General features: G+C 48.1%; 1 protein-coding gene across 4 annotated transcripts in view; it reads right to left on the bottom strand.

Annotated features, from left to right (window-relative positions):
• Positions 1 to 19,435, bottom strand: part of LOC139765490 (interference hedgehog-like) — a 150,324-nt gene that overhangs the window by 23,388 nt on the left and 107,501 nt on the right. For all 4 annotated transcript variants that reach the window (XM_071692921.1, XM_071692922.1, XM_071692923.1 and 1 more), the window contains 3 exons: positions 15,032 to 15,306; positions 11,631 to 11,847; positions 9,836 to 10,048 (listed from right to left, as the gene is read on the bottom strand). In XM_071692921.1, the coding sequence (XP_071549022.1) occupies positions 9,836 to 10,048; positions 11,631 to 11,847; positions 15,032 to 15,306 (705 nt within the window). The remainder of the gene's footprint in view (positions 1 to 9,835; positions 10,049 to 11,630; positions 11,848 to 15,031; positions 15,307 to 19,435) is intronic.

Genomic DNA, 19,435 nt, shown 5'->3' with positions numbered 1-19,435 from the left:
GTATGACTCACACGGCGACAATGGAAGGGCACAGTACTGATGGCACCCCCACCAGCGGCGTTCGTGGTACTGGTCACCTCCCGGGTCGCTATACTTACCTTGTTACAGACCCGGGTCACTGTAATCTAACCCCACCGGGTCACCGTGCTTGCCTGACCTTCCTATTGTATAACGCTAGAGTCTCAGTGTCGAGGAGAGGACAAGCTGTCGGCAACAACATCGACAGACGCATACGAGACACTTCGGGTCCCAGGTAGCGATCAACGAGAGGAGGAGGAAGAGGAGGAGGAGGAGGAGGAGGAGGAGGAGGAGGAGGAGGCTAGCGAGACACCGTCCCTCACCATGACGACCCGTGTGGTAAGCGGTGCCCGGGGCCCCGCCACGCCACCTCTCACAGCGTGGCGGCTCCCGCTGCTTTACCTATTGTCCTCATGCAGTTTAGACGTCCATAAAGTAACAAGTGCGATTATTCAGGCCCCAGTGTGGCGGGCGGAGGACTGGGCATGATATGAGATGGGCGGTGTGTGGGGCCTCAACTCGCCTTCAACCCAAAACTGCACGGACGGGGGGACGGAAAGCACCATTAGGAAACGTCCGTGGCGAGGATGACCCATGGACGGGCTGCAGTTGTACGCTTGTACATCCATGGCCAGGAAATACTGGGAAGGACAACAACAGTGGATGTCTGTGGCTAGGAGAACCCTAGCCAGAGCGGACACGTCCGTGGACGACGCCTGCGGGGAACGAGGTGAGGTTCTCACAGATTCTGAACATTGTAACACAAGTGTCATACGTTATCTATCTTTACAGACTCTCCCAGTATCAATACTCTGTACGATAAGGAGTTACTCGTCGCTGTACGATAAGGAGTTACTCGTCGCTGTACGATAAGGAGTTACTCGTCGCTGTACGATATGGAGTTACTCGTCGCTGTACGATAAGGAGTTACTCGTCGCTGTACGATATGGAGTTACTCGTCGCTGTACGATAAGGAGTTACTCGTCGCTGTACGATATGGAGTTACTCGTCGCTGTACGATAAGGAGTTACTCGTCGCTGTACGATAAGGAGTTACTCGTCGCTGTACGATATGGAGTTACTCGTCGCTGTACGATAAGGAATTACTCGTCGCTGTACGATATGAGGTTACTCGTCGCTGTACGATAAGGAGTTACTCGTCGCTGTACGATAAGGAGTTACTCGTCGCTGTACGATAAGGAGTTACTCGTCGCTGTACGATAAGGAATTACTCGTCGCTGTACGATATGAGGTTACTCGTCGCTGTACGATAAGGAGTGACTCGTCGCTGTACGATATGAGGTTACTCGTCGCTGTACGATAAGGAGTTACTCGTCGCTGTACGATAAGGAGTTACTCGTCGCTGTACGATAAGGAGTTACTCGTCGCTGTACGATAAGGAGTTACTCGTCGCTGTACGATAAGGAGTTACTCGTCGCTGTACGATAAGGAGTTACTCGTCGCTGTACGATAAGGAATTACTCGTCGCTGTACGATAAGGAGTTACTCGTCGCTATAAGATAGGGTAAAAGTTGTGCAAATCATGACCCGATGGCGTTCATGTACTGTTCCATGTGTAAACCAGCCTTCCAGAACTTATTGGTCAATATATACGTATATCAGTCCCGACAGCACGACGGTACGTAGGTCGCACCAACGTATCTTAAGGGTCGTACTGCTGCGCTCAAGAGTCGTACTGTCATGCTTTTGGAAATCATGCCTTCATGAGCATAGGGGTCATACTTCCGTGTCTCAAGGGCTGTGCCGTTTGCTTACAGAGTAATATATACGAATAATAATATCAGCATTTAGATATTCAGTGCAGAGGGATAAAGTACACAGGCCTACGACACATGTACCGCCTGCGTGTCGTAGAATGCGACGACGAAAAAAAATCCTCCCCTCCTGTACCATCACTTTCTAAAAGCATTATTTCTTTCTTCATTCTTCATTTGCCATCATGAAGGCTTAACTGTTTGCCCCTGACGCTACCTTGCTAAGTCATCAAAAGTGCATGAGAGAGAGAGAGAGAGAGAGAGAGAGAGAGAGAGAGAGAGAGAGAGAGAGAGAGAGAGAGAGAGAGAGAGAGAGAGAGAGAGAGAGCAGCTCCTTCACCTCAGCGTGGCATCCCCTAACACCCAGTCCTGCTCTCCTAACAGCCTGGTTGGTATACAGGACCAACAGCTGCCCCTCTCACAAGCACCTTATCATCAACATTCAGGGCGCGCCACCGCCACGTCGACTTCCACTCCAATTAACAGTTTTCAACAATAATTAGGCTACAATTAGCGTTCTCCATCCAGTAAATGTTCTCGTACAAACATAAGAGCACGAAAGAAGAGACAGAGAGAGAATCGTGTTGGGCCTTGAATTAGTGGTGTGAGTTAAGGATGAACTATATATTCTTGGCTAGACTAGAGATGGTGATTCTTTTTTCTTTTTTTTTAAGCGCTGAATCTTCGATATACATCAACATTATGAACACGATGGTACGATCCTTGAGCACGACGGTACGATCCTTGAGCACGAAGACTGGTACGATCCTTGAGCACGACGGTACGATCCTTGAGCACGAAGGCAGGTACGATCCTTGATCATGAAGGCTGGTACGATCCTTGAGCACGACGGTACGATCCTTGAGCACGACGGTACGATCCTTGAGCACGAAGGCAGGTACGATCCTTGATCACGAAGGCTGGTACGATCCTTGAGCACGACAGTATGATCCTTGAGCACGAAGGCTGGTACGATCCTTGAGCACGACGGTACGATCCTTGAGCACGACGGTACGATCCTTGAGCACGTAGGCTGGTACGATCCTTAAGCACGAAGGCTGGTACGATCCTTGAGCACGACGGTACGATCCTTGAGCACGACGGTACGATCCTTGAGCACGAAGGCTGGTACGATCCTTAAGCACGAAGGCTGGTACGATCCTTGAGCACGACGGTACGATCCTTGAGCACGACCGTACGATCCTTGAGAGCACGACGGTACGATCCTAGAGAACGACAGTACGATCCTCGAGGATGATAAGATCCTCAAGCACGACGTTACCATCCCTCGGCAAGACAGTACAACCAATTTCCCCCGACGGAGCGAGGCAATAGAAAACACCCATCTCGTTTCCCAAGATCTAAAGTACGGCAGAGACGAACCGCAGAGTTCTCTGGCGCCTTAGCCTTGCGTCCCCCGCCAGTTCCATGACGTCAGGAGGGAAAAACGTAAATATGAACAAAAAATAAAGAGGCTAAATAGAATAAAAAAAAGAAACATGGCAAGATATGAACCTTATAGAAGTGAGAATATTCGAATGTCTCAGGAACATGGAAGATATTCGTCACATTTCGTGAGCAACACCTGAGCGAGGCACTACTTTATCTCCACTGCCTCTTTTTCCTCCGACGATCTGTTACATTAACGAGGTGCGTGAGAGGCGAGGGCCTCAAGAATCTACGAGGGGGCAACGAGGATCCTCACACCCTTCACTGCTCACACCGGGACCGTGGCACTGTGAGAGTAGCGCTCGTCATAACGCGTCACGACTGAACTAAATGTTGCGCATCTGACGGGTGAAGATATGGCCCTATGTCTGACGGGTGACGATATGGCCCTATGTCTGACGGGTGAAGATATGGCCCTATGTCTGGCGGGTGTAAGGTATGGCCCTGTGTCTGACGGATGTAAGATATAGCCCCATGTCTGATGGGTGTAAGATATGGCCCTATGTCTGATGGGTGTAAGATATGGCCCTATGTCTGCGGGTGTAAGGTATGGCCCCATGTCTGACGGATGTAAGATAAGGCCCCATGTCTGACGGGTGAAGATATAGCCCTATGTCTGACGGATGTAAGATATGGCCCCATGTCTGACGGGTGAAGATATGGCCCCATGTCTGACGGATGTAAGATATGGCCCTATGTCTGACGGGTGAAGATATGGCCCCATGTCTGATGGGTGTAAGATATGGCCCCATGTCTGATGGGTGTAAGATATGGCCCCATGTCTGACGGGTGTAAGATATGGCCCTATGTCTGATGGGTGTATGATATGGCCCCATGTCTGACGGGTGTAAGATATGACCCCATGTCTGACAGGTGAAGATATGGCCCCATGTCTTGTATTCCCGGAGAGTTTCCAATACCATTCAGTAACACAAAAAAAGGGTCCGCTGCTCAAAAGTCTTTTTAAGACAGTAAGGATCATCTATAGGCACATAAGCGATGCAGTCATCACCCTCGAACACGATTCGATTTCCGATACAATTAGTAATCTCACATTCAGATCAGAATGAGCAATTAGCGGAGAATAATAACGAGAAAGGAGAATATCATTAGCTGGAGCAGGAGTGAGACGAGGAGGGGGGGGGGGGAAAGAACAGTAAACTGCGCATACAATATAATGCTATGCCACCAATACCGCGGCGGTCGTAAATAACACCGAATTTAATTGAAATTTCACCGGTAACCGACCCCTATGGCGACGTGCGCCTCAGCTAACTGTGGTACTTGGGGGGCTCACACATATCACTCACCTGACGATCTCCACTGACTGCTGATAACCCAGTTAAGCATCATGAGGCGGTCATTTCCCATACCTCATTACCTATTCAGGGTATGGGCGGTAACTCCAACCTAACTGGCCAATCGTATCGACCATGAGGGAGGAGTATTAACGTTCAATCATACGATTCACTTTTTTTTTTTTCCTCCTCTTCTCATCTTTCGCTTTATCTATCTCTCACGTTGCTATGGGAAAGGGGAGAGGGGGGGGGAGGGGGGTACTTTACAGCCGTGGTTATGGTTGAATTATGGTGATGAGATCAACCACTTGGCTACCGTGTGTGTGTGTGTGTGTGTGTGTGTGTGTGTGTGTGTGTGTGTGTGTGTGTGCTATACGGTCTGTGTGCGTAGTGCTGTTACGTGTAACTGTTGTGTGTGTGTGTGTGTGTGTGTGTGTGTGCTATACGGTCTGTGTGCGTAGAGCTGTTACGTGTAACTGTTGTGTGTGTGTGTGTGTGTGTGTGTGTGTGTGTGTGTGTGTGTGCTATACGGTCTGTGTGCGTAGTGCTGTTACGTGTGTGTGTGTGTGTGTGTGTGTGTGTGTGTGTGTGTGTGCTATACGGTCTGTGTGCGTAGTGCTGTTACGTGTAACTGTTGTGTGTGTGTGTGTGTGTGTGTGTGTGTGTGTGTGCTATACGGTCTGTGTGCGTACTGCTGTTACGTGTGTGTGTGTGTGTGTGTGTGTGTGTGCTATACGGTCTGTGTGCGTAGTGCTGTTACGTGTGTGTGTGTGTGTGTGTGTGTGTGTGTGTGTGTGTGTGTGTGTGTGTGTGCTATACGGTCTGTGTGCGTACTGCTGTTACGTGTGTGTGTGTGTGTGTGTGTGTGTGTGTGTGTGTGTGTGTGTGTGTGTGCTATACGGTCTGTGTGCGTAGTGCTGTTACGTGTAACTGTTGTGTGTGTGTGTGTGTGTGTGTGTGTGTGTGTGTGTGTGTGTGTGTGTGTGTGTGTGTGCTATTTGAGTGTAACGAGGTAAGAGTTTTACACTCGAGTTGCCTCGTCTCTTGACGTTGTATCCATGCATCATGTTTTTACTCCCACACACACACACACACACACACACACACACACACACACACACACACACACACACACACACTCGAGCCTACGCCAGTGTGTGGCTACGAGTGAGTTTAGTGGGTGATTGTACGAACGAACGGGATACAGATCCAGCGAGCAACATCATCAACATAAAAGACACGAGGCACGTAAGCTTGCTGTGTGAGCCTCAAACATACCCCCATGATGTTCTGGTGGGGACTGGGAGGCGCCTGTATATTCTGAAGGATCCTGACTACCTTTTCCAATGTGCTCATCCTGTTCACAGCTGGTGCAGGTCAGTGGGTTCTCCTCTCAGGCCAGATGGTTTAGGCAACATCCTACTGTGCAGGGCGATCCCCCTTGAGCGTCCAGACTCATGTACGTACTTAACATGGGGACTGATGAGCAATGCCTACATCTGGCTCGCCATTAAGCCTAGTTCGAGGTCAAGGGAAGGAAAGGGTTCTAATATAGTGATGAGAAAATCTCTAAAAAGGAAAATTATCGCAGGTATCTCGCTGATTATCTATTCATTTTTATTTATTTTGCTTTGTCGCTGTCTCCCGCGTTAGCGAGGTAGCGCAAGGAAACAGACGAAAGAATGGCCCAACCCTCCCACATACACATGCATATACATACACGTCCACACACGCAAATATATATACCTATACATCTCAACGTATACATATATATAAACACACAGACATATACACATGATTATGCTGGATATATATATATATATATATATATATATATATATATATATATATATATATATATATATATATATATATATATATATATATATATATTTTTTTTTTGAAAAAAAAAAAAAAATATATATATATATATATATATATATATATATATATATATATATATATATATATATATAGTCTCAACCTTCACTATACCCTAGCGTTCCTTAGTCATCGTCGTCACCACAACACCACAGCCAGCAGCCATCACCTCCCCTACCATCCCCTGGTGCACGTATTCTCTTACCGTCATACAATACGGCACAAAAAAATATAAAGTCTTCCTTATACGCGCATATCTATCTTCGGGGTTTGTCAAAATAATGCAGAGAATTATGTTAATGATCGGAGGGGGGAAAATTATGTTAATTAAGTAAAATTCTTCGACCACCCCTGATCCGGCAGTGATAAGATCTTATCCCTGGACCAACGTCTTCACTAATTACCATTATACCACATAATGGACGGCGCTCGCTTCATTATGAACATGCTAATAAGTTACCGGGGGGGCCGGGCCCTCCCCGAGGCAGGGTGAGTCAGTGTGGGGGTCTTGTGGCAAGACCCGAGGCAACCTCACCACCAACAGTGACTTCATCACACTGGCTGACACGCGTCTCACTTTACACACACACACACACACACACACACACACACAAACACACACACTCACACACACACACACACACACACACACACACACACACACACACATCTAAAAGGTGCTCACGCACTCCACAGCAACGCGCATACCCGACCTATGCCAGTAATGGGGCCTCGTGAACACACACCCGACCTGTGCCAGTAATGGCAGGTAAACCCATGACCACATACCCGACCTGTGCCAATAATGGCACCCCGAGTACACACGCCGGACCTGCGCCCCAAGAAAGGGCTGTCATTGTCAAGAACCCCAGCCACGCTTGACCAGTGGTCACCTCCGGGCCCTACCAGTGGCTAGGCAGAAGAAACCAACCCCTCCTGTGGAGTGAGCTCTCAACGTTAACCATCCCGCGGTGTCAACTCACAACACACCAGACCCTCCTGTGCCGTGATCTCCGAGAATATTGTCTTCCTCAGCGCCGCCAACTCTCCACTACAACCGGCATCTCGTGCCATACTCAAGTCATGCACACAGGCGCACTTTGGATTAGATACGTGCCATACTTTCCAGTCAGCTCACGACACACGACGAGTGAGGAGAGGACATATATCACCTTGGAATCACCCACTCAGCTGTTGCTCACCGTCACATGTAACAGCTGTTGCGTGCAGGAGGAGAAGGCAGGAATGCAGCCCATTAAGATGCAAATGGGAATGCGTGACGGGCCTTACTCTAAGCCACCCCATAATGGTCGTGTCAAACATACCCCACTAACCAGCCAATCACTTTAAACTGGTTACTCTCTCCCCTGACGACAGTTAAAATAAGCTCCAGCAGAGTCTGGAGTCATATGAGAGGAGGCAAACCCACCCCTCCAGCAGGTGTAGATCCTATATGGTAACGTCCCATCGTACAATATGTGTCCATCATAGAACGTTGCCGCGCCAAAATAATTGATAAAAAAATCTATCTCACTCTTTTATGGGAAATATAACCCACACGCGATGACGTACACCGTTCTGTGGGCATCCAGCCTCCCACAAACACTCCCCACAGATCTCCACACTCCCACAGACATCTGTAAGATGGCCTCACTCTCACACACACACACACACACACACTCCACCTCACCCTAAGACGACGGGAGCAGTCAGCACTACCCAGCCGACCAGGATGGTCGGGGTGCCTGCCGGTCCACTCCAACCCCATGATCTGCAATTAGACTCAATTAAGTGTCGTGTTTAGAGTGAACCCGCCCATAATGTGTATCATCCACGGCTGTACGTATGCGTCACGCCGCTCGCTTATATCCGCTGCTAAATGGCCTTATTAACTGGTAGTATGTGCCGCCTCACCGCTGCCGCTGTCCGCGCTCCGCCGTGCTATCTGCACCGGTTAACGCTACCTACTCTAGCATTAACCTGTAATTGTACAAGCTTCTCGATCTGGTCCAGACTACCTGGGCTGATAAACCACACACATATCTGTGCGTTCACGCTATATTTACCTGCTCTCAAAGACTCGAGCGGGAGGACGGACACACGCAAGGGAGCGCGGCTTGGAAGTGCCTTGTGGAACCAATTATTTGAAGAACAGCTTCGTAATCTGGTCGATAATCTGATTCAAAGTATCCGTGCAGTTAAGCCACACACACACACACACACACACACACACACACACACACACACACACACACACACATTTGTACGGTCATGACCATATCCATTCACTGTAAACACTCAAGTGATACGGTTATAGGCAACAACAACGCTATGTAAGGGCACTGTGCAACCAAATCATTTGAAAAACTTCCTGTTCACAACTAACCAAACTTAGTCAACGTGAGTTACTACGAGCAATAGATTGAGTCAACGTAAGTTACTAGGAGCTTTAGACTGAGTCAGCGTAACTAGAAGCTATAGACTGGGCAACTTTGCTCTAGTTGTTCTAGGACGAAGTAAACTTTTACTTGGACTTCATCTGTTCCAAAACCACTCGATAGTTTTCCAACCTTGATATCTGGTCATCTATAATACTCACACGAGTCCCGACCTATGACAGCTGCTCAAGTAAAGAGCTTCATTTCACACTATTTCGCTACACGTAAACAATCTTTATACGTATATCTGAGACTTTTATTTTTAAGACAATACATCGTCTCGTTTAAACCGCAAAAGCTTCAAAGGGCTCAAATAATCGAAGCTACAAGTGTGTCACAGAATTTTAAAATCTTGGGTGCCATAAGAGACCAGGGTGCCTCATCAGCGAGTGAGGAGGGAGAGAGAGAGGGTATGAGATGAGAGGACCAGCAAGTGAAGGAGTGACACTGTCTACACTACCTGATGACCAACATGGTCTACTACAACTTACTGTTCTTCGACACAATGGTATATAATACTCATGAAAATGATATTCCTGTTTAAGGTGACACAAAACGATGGACTAGGTCAGTCTCGACCCTGGATACAGAACCACATCTCATTTTATATTCCACCTCTGCCACACTTCTCCAACTAAAACCATTAACTCACCTTGAACGAAACATATAAGTCTGAAAATTCTGTTCTATGAACCAATTTCGACAAAAACAATTAAAAACATATAGACAACCTAAAGTCTTTCAGGACATATATATTACAATCATACACAATACAACCCTCCACTAAATATGAGGTCAATCTTGGCTGTGCCAACACACACGTGTGTGGGGCAACAATCCGAACCATCATCAGGTCTTATTATTGCTTTTCACCTGCACGAACAAACGTTGTTTAGCAGCAGGCGTCCCCAAGGCGATGCAATACCCCCTCACCTGTTTTTTCATCACCACTCCTCCTCCACCCCAGGACTTCTTACCTGTGTGCTCCGTGTAGTCTGTGCGCAGCGTGACGAACTCCGGGGCCGCGGCGGGGGTGTCCTCGGTCCTGGCCACCACCATCAGGAGGGTGCGGGTGCTCAGAGCCACGCTCTCCTGCAGGACGGGGTTGCGGGCGCTGCAGGAGTATTCCCCGGCTGCCCAGTCGCCCACGTCCAGGATGAGTAGGTCTCCATGGGGCGTCAGGCGATACGCTGCCACAGCGAGGTAATGAGAAGAAATTTATCACCACGATAACATATCGGGAGTTGTAAATTAAAAGCAAATTTCCCTTACACGTGTTCCCTTAATTAAAATGCTGTTTATAATCCACACAGTACACAACCAATAGGATTTGTGTTTCAATAATCATTTCTGAAACTGGTTCAGTGCTTCACTTGTTGGAAGTTAGTCGAGCGTTTCGAATGCTGAAGCTGGTTAATTATTTCAATTGTTGAGGATGGTTAATTGCTTCAACTGCTGAAGTCAATTCTATGTTTCAGTCTAATTTCTAGTACTTCAGCAGCTGAAGATGTACTAGTGAAGGTGGTATAGTACAGCAATGACTGAAGTTGGTGTACTATCAACTGTAGAAATTGGTTTACTGCTACGGTCATTTAAGATAAACCAGTGTTTAACATAAAAAAAAACATTATGAACTAAACGCGTCAACATTTGCAGCAAGTTCACAATGACAGGAGACATCACCAGCCCAGCTTCACTGCCCCGTCAATCAACCATGTTCTTTTCCAAGGACTTTGACCTGGCCGTTGACCTGACCCTCACGCGTCGGACCAACGATCATCTTCACATAACTCTCTACCTTTATTCTACCCTTAAATTCACTACACCTTCCTCTTCATTACACCCCTCGTCTACAGAACACTCACTTTCACCAAACTTCGTTAAAACAGCCTTCCAGTTTAGGTTAAAGACCATCTTCACTACACTGCCACACCCTCATCTTCACTATACTACCACACTCTTTATCTTCACTACACTCTTGCTATGGTGCTTTTACCATACGCACATCGATACACCCTTGACACCATCGGCCTTTGATCTTATCCTTATGGATCAGGCCAGAAACCAACCTCACGAAGCCTCATTTTCACCACACCTTCGACTTCACTGTCTCTTGATATGTTTGAGCTACTCGTCTTTAAAAAATCACGGGTTGGGGGGGAACCTGTGACATGGGAAAATAGAGTGGAACAGTACTGGAGATAAATGGAGGGTGAATGCATGGAATCGTGTATGCTACGGAGGTAGTATGTAAGGGCAGGAAGAAGTGAGGGATCTTTTACAGTGACCACTCCCTCGGTGGGAGTTACCGAAGGAACGGGTGTCAGAGATACAGAGAGACTGCTGGAAAGGAGAAAAAGAAAAATATATGTCTTTTGGCGGAAGACATACTCTAAGCCTTAAAATCAAAGATTCCCGGAAATCAGTATTGGGTGTGGGTCCAAAATATCAATGCGAATGATGGAATTTACATGAGCATATAAGACTTTTGTAAGTGGAGTACCCGTAAATGTGTCCCACTTGCTATCTTTTCATACCTTCCTTCGAACAGCACCCCCCCCCCCTCACCTTGATAATGGAATATAGGTGCATAGGTCACATACATCTTTACCAAGAGACAGCGGGTGTAGTGAAGAAGGCCTTTGACCTAATCCATTAGGTTAAGGTCAAACATATCTTCAACAAGAGACAGTGTGGCATCGAGGGTGTAGTGACCCAAGTCCGTCAAGGTAAGGTCAAAACGCAGGCGGTGTGGCGAGCGAAGTTCCTCACCTGGGTCGTGGGTGGTGTTGAGGAGGACGCCGTCCCTGAAGAAGCTGATCTCAGCCTCGGGTACTGAAGTCGGGGCACCGCACTCCACCCTAGCCGACCCGCCTTCCAGCACACTCACCTCCACCCGCGAGCCACCGTCCGCGAAGGGCTCCAACACAGTTGCTGACAGCCGCCCAGGTAGGGACGTGAGGGCGATGGCCCCGAACCATGCCACACACTGCAGGAGATGATCACGTGGATTACATAATGGGCAGATGACTACCTGACCTGACCTGGGTCACGTAAAAAACAATGGTTACCAACAGAACACTTCATGCCTGGGTCATGTGAGGTAAATGGCTGTGTCAAGCCAAGCATTGAGGAAAATAATTATGATAGACACAAGTAAGATGGTGTAGGTATAAGCTTAGAGGAGACATGTGTGTTGACCCCTAGTTAACATGACCAAGGTCAACACGACGAGAAGTGAACAAAAATATATTCAACAGCCTGTGAAGGTTATACAGGATTATGCAAGTCAAAGCCAAGTGATGAGAAATGATGTGATAACCTTGGATGATGATGATGATGATGGTAATGATGATGATGGTGACCTGTGCGACGTCCAAGAGTGATGATCACAATGAGAAGCGTAAATCGTCCCCATCACGGGTGGGTGTTGTGAAGCAGGCGTGTCACAAGCGTGGAGCATCTTCCAGTGTGTGCCTCGGGGCAAGAGACCTAAGATAACATAAGTAGGGTGGTAATCGCAGACACGTACGTAAGAGTTCTGCACAGGCGGTATGTTGGAGGGGATTAGGAGAGTGATGCAGAGAGTTACATGCCCATCCTCTAGGGAAATGAAAGTCACTGGCTTTGCCAACCGGCATGGATGGAGCTGGGGATCCCAACAAAGATTACATTCCCAGAAAAGCTGCATGTTACCATTCACAACATGGCAGCTCAGATGCACTTTGTAGATATCTGTACACTTGAGGGCTCGTCATCCTCGAATGGAACACCTTATGTTTCCGTTCGATGATAGATGAACTGGTTCATTCCCCAGATACTGACACTTGTTTCCTTTTACTTTATCTATGACATTGTGTTCATATCAATGACCTTATTTCACAAAAGGCCATGTCCGTCATGACGAAAGGGAGTAATTGTTGTATGTAGACTGGGAACCAAGACTTCCAGGGTCTCTTCCATGTGTAATTCATGACCTCCAGCAATCTCTATGATATCCAGCTATCTCTCCCATCTCTGATCCAGTCGTGAGCCTTAGTTCTGCCAGTCATTCCAAGTGGTCATCTATGAGAGACGGTGGGGCTGAAAATCATCCCTGCACGATCCCTAACCCGGCAATTACGTCTACCTTGTGATGGGTGATGTTACCATACAACAACAAATATGGTCTAGTATCAGCAGAGGAAACAGACAGTAACCTGATACGAGATAAGAGGAGAACAGATACACAGCAAACGAGAGGGATAGATACCATGAGGGACAGACGAAGGATCACTGTATTTCTGAGCACAATGATACCGAGCAGGAGTGAATTCCTTTTGAGAAAGACTGAGAATGTGAAAACAGGGACGTCAATCGAAGGCGATCGATCAACTTGAGTGTGCAGGAGAATAATCCAGGAGTGGTGTGACACTGTGAAGGTGTGTACACTCCTGAGCCATATCAGGGAGGAAGTTTGGATATAGGATAAGAGGGGTGAGTGAGTGAGTGAGTGAGTGAGTGAGTGGGTACAGTGATTGTCAAGCGTGACGCCATTATGGCATTGGACCGGCAATATACTGATCCCAAATTACTTCAGTCGATAAAGGTGGTAAACAATTTCACTGTTTATCACCTTTATCATCAGAGTAAATACCGATGGAATTTCTCTCACGTCTTAACTTAGAGTACACAAGATCTGTCTCCGACATGGCCATGGACGGTTGGGATTTGTCAGGGATGAATTCTGACAGGGAAATAGTGTTTTAATCTCGTGGACACCGATCAAGTAATGCCTCGTCACTGTTCAGTGATCAATCAACGCACATGCATGAGTTTCTCTGACAAATGGCATCTGTGTATGTTGAGTCTGGTTGACAAATGGCCGGCAAGCGTCTTGAGAGCAGGTACATGACAATCACGAGAGGCAACTTCGTATCTCATTATAAATGATTAATGGTGGTAATCATGAACCAGACCTACCGACGACCGCTGACATGACAAATTGTCGATTCACTTCGACTGACGGAGTTCTCCAGCTCGGGAACATCCTCCGTGACGTTTATCATTGCCGTAAGAAAACGTTAAGGGGAGGGCAGTGAGGTAAAGTCTCTCTCTCTCTCTCTCTCTCTCTCTCTCTCTCTCTCTCTCTCTCTCTCTCTCTCTCTCGCTCTCCAGCCAACCGAAGTAAATTACCTCCCGGACAAAGAGGTTCCAAGTCTGCTGTAATAAAGGTGTCCTGCTTTCCCAATGATGAGTGATCTTCCTCCCATGAGGGCTCAGCACCGTTACCGTCCTGTTACGGTCTGATGATGCTGGGTCGTATCTCCGGGTGTCTCCTGGGGTCCAAATGGCCCTCCATCATCGGCATCGTTACGAGCCACGGTTGAGGACGGTAGCTGATGTCCATAACCTGCCTGATTCATGTTCTGGCCTAGTAAACACGACGGTACGGCCCTTGAGCACGACGGTGCGGCCCTTGAGCACGACGGTACGACTCTTAAGCACGAAGGCGTGACCCATTGTCCGCTATCATGAGAAAGTGTTCCTAGCGCGTTACCTCCGGCCACATTGTTGCGACCAGCAAATCAACCGCCCCGTCGTCACCTTAGCCATACCGTTAAAACCTATGTAAAGCATCTCTTCCTTAACCTCCTCCAGCCGTATCTCGACGGCAGGTATAATCACGCTGGCGTACTGGTCATACATTATACATGACCCGAGGAGATGCTAGCGTGCCTCACCGTTGCGTCTGGTGCAGGCGATATTCTCGGCGCGTACCTCCCACTTCATTATTGTGGTGAATATACTAAAATGAACTGCAGCAGCAGCGAGTGGTGAGGCATCTAGTGGCGGCTGGTACAAACTTACACGTCAATGGTTGTGATAATTCAAGTCCGATATTAACCTCTTGCGTCGGAAGGTATGGTCCTTGGGTATGATGTCCTTGTCTACGACCTGATCCTGTTAGGTCAGGTCAAACGCCAGGTCACATATAATACCCGAGGATCATACCGCACCGCTCAAGGTGTTGTAGTCTCGGGGCTCATGGGGTTCGACTCAGACGAGAGGCAGTTACATACAGCCTGCGCCCTGTGGGCAGATGCGGGCGCCGGCCATAATACCCACATGATCCCACTGTATGAATGACCCAATAAAACCCCATCATTGAAGTACCAAAGGAAGAGCATTACCTGGTAGAGACCTAATTGGTGCCGGTACTGTCCCTCGCGGCGAGACAGGTTCAGCACCAGCTCGCTCCCGTCCTCCGTCTCTTGCACGAAGAAGGGCGGTGGCTTGGTGGCGTGGGCGGTGTAGGGCAAGACGGGCGCCAGCAGAAAGTGGTGGTTGTACTGCCAGGAGATCTTGTCCGCCGTCACATTGGTGGCGCAAGGGAGCCTCACCTGCGATCCCGGCTTGGCTACCACCTCCGCGGCGGGCCATCGCTTGAACCCGACCCCGAACTCCGCTGTGGACATGAGAACAGGGGAAGTCAGTACAATGAGGGGAAACTTAGCTAGAACAAGTGCCGTCAGCGGCGAAGAACAAGACTGAACAAGTCATTATCACAGGGGAAACAAGATAAAGAAGTGTGTGGTCGTCTGCACTAAGACATGTTTTGATGCAATAAGACTAATTTTCCATTACCTTTGTACTGGGGGAGGGGAGTGAAGAGGCTCTCCCTCATCTCCCCTCGGAACTATAAGAACCAGGGTAGGGGATGTTCAGGGTTCGACTCCCATTTCCCTCGTACCGTAGTCTAAGAAAGGATAGCGAGATCCCGTCGACACTCTCTAACCTCGGATGGGCATTCCAAGCATGAGTGTAGTGTGAGGGATAGATCAACTGCCCCTCAATCCCACAGGACCAACAAAAGGGAAAGAAAAGGTGGGAAGTCCTCTATATACCCCTGGGCCCAGTCTTCTATACGATTCACTACGAATCCCCACTTCGAATCCCCCAACAGACCTACAGATCACACTCACAAAGAAGCTAAAGACACAGAACCACAGACCAAACAGAAATTCAGGTCTCTGTTGACCATCACCATGAGGCGCCACATACCATCAGGACGACATAAACCTCAGTGACCTGATATTAAAGAACTGAAAAAAAACCGTGGAATTCCCTTTCTTCCGACAGACCAGCCAGCAGTGGTGCAATATGGTGACCAGCTCCTAACACCAGTAATGTGTTCCGACTCGCTGAAGGATTCAGTGGGATGAATTTGTGAGGCACACAGTGCACCCGACAGCCAAGTCTTTCTAGTGGGGCAATGCTAGTTGGCTTCTTTACACGGGGCCTTTGGTCATGCGTCTGGCACGGCGGACGACGTGCGTCGTACCTCAACGCGCAGCCCGCGGGACCTAGCAAGCGAGAGCGATCAGGCACCAGACTTTATTGAGATCATGATTTTTATTGGGATGACGTTTCGCCTCGGCTGTTTACGCCGCTTATCCTCCCGTACACGGCCGAGAGAGCTTTGCCAGACACATCAGGAGATTAAGACGCCATACAAAAACTAGTCAGAGAGAACCCGCCATGTACGGGAATAAAACGCATAACTACTTGTCTTCCCGCCAAGATGGGAGACGTCTTCTTTGATCGTGATGATGGTCAGTTCAGGGCTTAAAACTGCACCGAATCGCGTATTAACGCTTTTATTTGCTTAGTCGCCTTCGTGGGCGCAAGACCGGATTAAAGGGGTAGTCACTGTACTGGTTTAATATTTTTTTTCCCTTCATTAATCTCGGTTCAGACTAATTATGGCTTGTCTACCACATCAGCCTCACCATCACCTCAGGAATGCAAGAAGTCGATACCGGGGTGTCTGCCGTCCCAAAACAGGCCCAACGTCTTTGTCTGTCGGGCCCTTCGTAGCCTCTCCGACGGGCCCCCCTACGGCTTCCTTTTTAATTTGATCTTACGTAGATCCTATATTGATAACGTCCGGTTCTTATATACAACTACCTCTAAGGTATATTACGGGATACGGGGGAAAAAATGAATATATATACATATATATACCGCCACAGGGAGCCAACGGGGTTTAAATGACAAGGGGCGTCGTAAAATCCTTGTGTCCTAGAGATGGAAACCCAACTACGTATCCTGTAAGTTTACATAGACACTGATATACAACTTCCCTGACAAACTACGAGAGATCTGTGGACGGTCTCGTGGGTAAATGAGCTGGACGCTTAAGGCGACCAGCTCACAAATGTCCCTCATCAAGATTCTGTCACCTGGCCATCAGTTCATGACCGACAGTAACCAAATCCCACCGACTCGTCTCCACTTGGGAGCAGCGAGTTATTATCATCATCATCATGATGGCCAGGTTAATGCCGTCCCGTGTTACAGACACGGTATTAGCCCAGCAATAATAACAACTGGCTCACACTCTCTACCGCGCTCCGTGTTCGTCTTCGCAAACACTGGGGAACTGTCCCCCCATGGTAAAAATAAATATAGAAATAAAAGAGATAATAAAGTGAAAAAAATATGACCGCTGCTGTGTGTTTTTTTTTATCAGAGATACTGTGTGACTCGTGTAAATTCATCACTGTCACCAAGTCATCTATGTGACATTTCCGTCTTTAATCATTCTACCATGTTACGTCTTCCATTTTCTTCCCCCGTTACTAAGCATAAAGAAAAAATAAAAAGTATCCAACAACATCCCTTTATCCTTTTTTTTTTTCGGCGGCGACGTTGTAGCCCAACGAGATCTGGTTGTCAACCAATTAAGGGGAACTTCGTACATGCCTGTACGAGAAGTGGAGCGAGAGAAGAGAGAGAGAGAAAAAAAAAAAAGTTACCATCACCGGCGTATCCCAGCGGCCGGTACCTGGCCTCCGGCTGACAGAGAGACCAAACCTGTAATACTGTAGGTCCAGGAGGGAGGGGTTGTGTGGTGCTGAAGTGGCCAGTATGGAACATTTTGCTTTACTATCCCCTCTCCATGTACACAAATCAGGAATCTAAGATACTATTCCTGTCATCCAGCAGATTAAAAACCTCGTCATAGACCATCGGGTCTTCTGTTATCTGCCTTTACCATGTACTACAATGTAGCCCAGGAAGAGACACGGACCAGAACTGCACTGAATGTCAGGTACACATTATCTAACTGACGATAAGTACAAGAGTTTCTTTTCAACTGACGTGGGGGTCTGAAAACCGACCACAAAGGTAACCCGGGCATGCTGGGCGCACACGGAAACTGAACTAAAACGTGAGAGGCCAGCCATCGATGTCTTAAAAGACCCTAACATCATTCCCACGGGCCTTTGCTGTAATGCCAGATCCTCCAGTGGGTTGGTACCGTACTGGATAACAACCAAGATACTTACGAGGCGAACTATGTTTACCAGCAGAGGTTCTCAGTACCGCGAAGCGCATTTGAAACACACCATCAATTTACCCCTTGAGCACGACTCTGCCATTCCTGGGCAAGACGATACGATCCTTCAGCACGACGCAAGGGCTCTTGAGAACGACGGCTCGAACTCGTAACTATGATCACCCGGACTTTAACTCGACCCTTAAGGGTTAAAGTCAAAGGCCAGGTCATCATCATATACACCGGAGGGTCATACCGTCGTGCTCATGAGGCTGGAGGTAACACGAGTGGTCAGCTAATTTTTACGGGTAAAACTACTTCGATGACCAGCAGCAAGTCGGCCGACATATCTAGGCTGCAGATCTACACTGCCGTCAGATCACAGAAGATATGTCCAATCAGGCTTGAGGAAGCGCAACCACCAGGTACAGATAGAAGCATAATGAGTTCTCAGGACCCGACCGGTAAGGCTCTACGTGTTCCTCAACAACAAACAGATGCCACTGATAGTGCTGTCACTGGAAAAGGGATGCATTTTCCTCAACATTAACCGACTGCCAATCTTGTCCCCACTTGTCATGCCAGTCACAACCTAATCAGGAAACGGACAGGAAGGACTTACTCGTACAATGATTGAAAACCAACCACACACACACACACACACACAAAGGCCAGACATTTTACTGTTCAAACGGCCGGACTGACACAGCTACGACGTAAACTAACGGAACACATCCCAACCCGTATCAAAATTGCTGCTAGAAGACTCCAGCAGCAGCACATGCGATGTCTGTTCTTCGCGAAAGGTTTGGCGCAAGTGCTTCTGGTCCACCAGGCAATGTGAATAACAGATACGATTTACGAAACTCGACACAAAAGCGGAAATAAATACACTAAAAAAAGGGGGGGAGGGCGTCGTGTGAGTGGTTGGGTTTGGGTTGTTAAAAGGCATTGTCTAAGGGCTGAAGCTGGTAAGGCTACGTGTCGGGCTGTTTCAGGGATGGTCGTTCGGGATGGGTTGAGGTGCTCACTCGTGCAATTAGGCGAGGCGACTGCTGCTGCACGTCGGCTGTAAGAGGCTGTGGGGGCCGCTATGTCCGCATGTGTTTAGGAGGAGCGAAATGTCTCCCTGGTCCCTGCGGCTCGTGTTATCTGGCCAACACCACAGCAGCGTCCTCATGTTCTGGTGATCTTCCATCACCTTCATGCCTCGCACACAAAGTTCTCGGGATATATTTCTTATTTTTTCTTC

This window comes from Panulirus ornatus, chromosome 55 (genome assembly GCF_036320965.1).
Source record: "Panulirus ornatus isolate Po-2019 chromosome 55, ASM3632096v1, whole genome shotgun sequence".
Taxonomy (NCBI): domain Eukaryota; kingdom Metazoa; phylum Arthropoda; class Malacostraca; order Decapoda; family Palinuridae; genus Panulirus; species Panulirus ornatus.
This window is presented reverse-complemented; position numbering and strand designations above follow the sequence as displayed.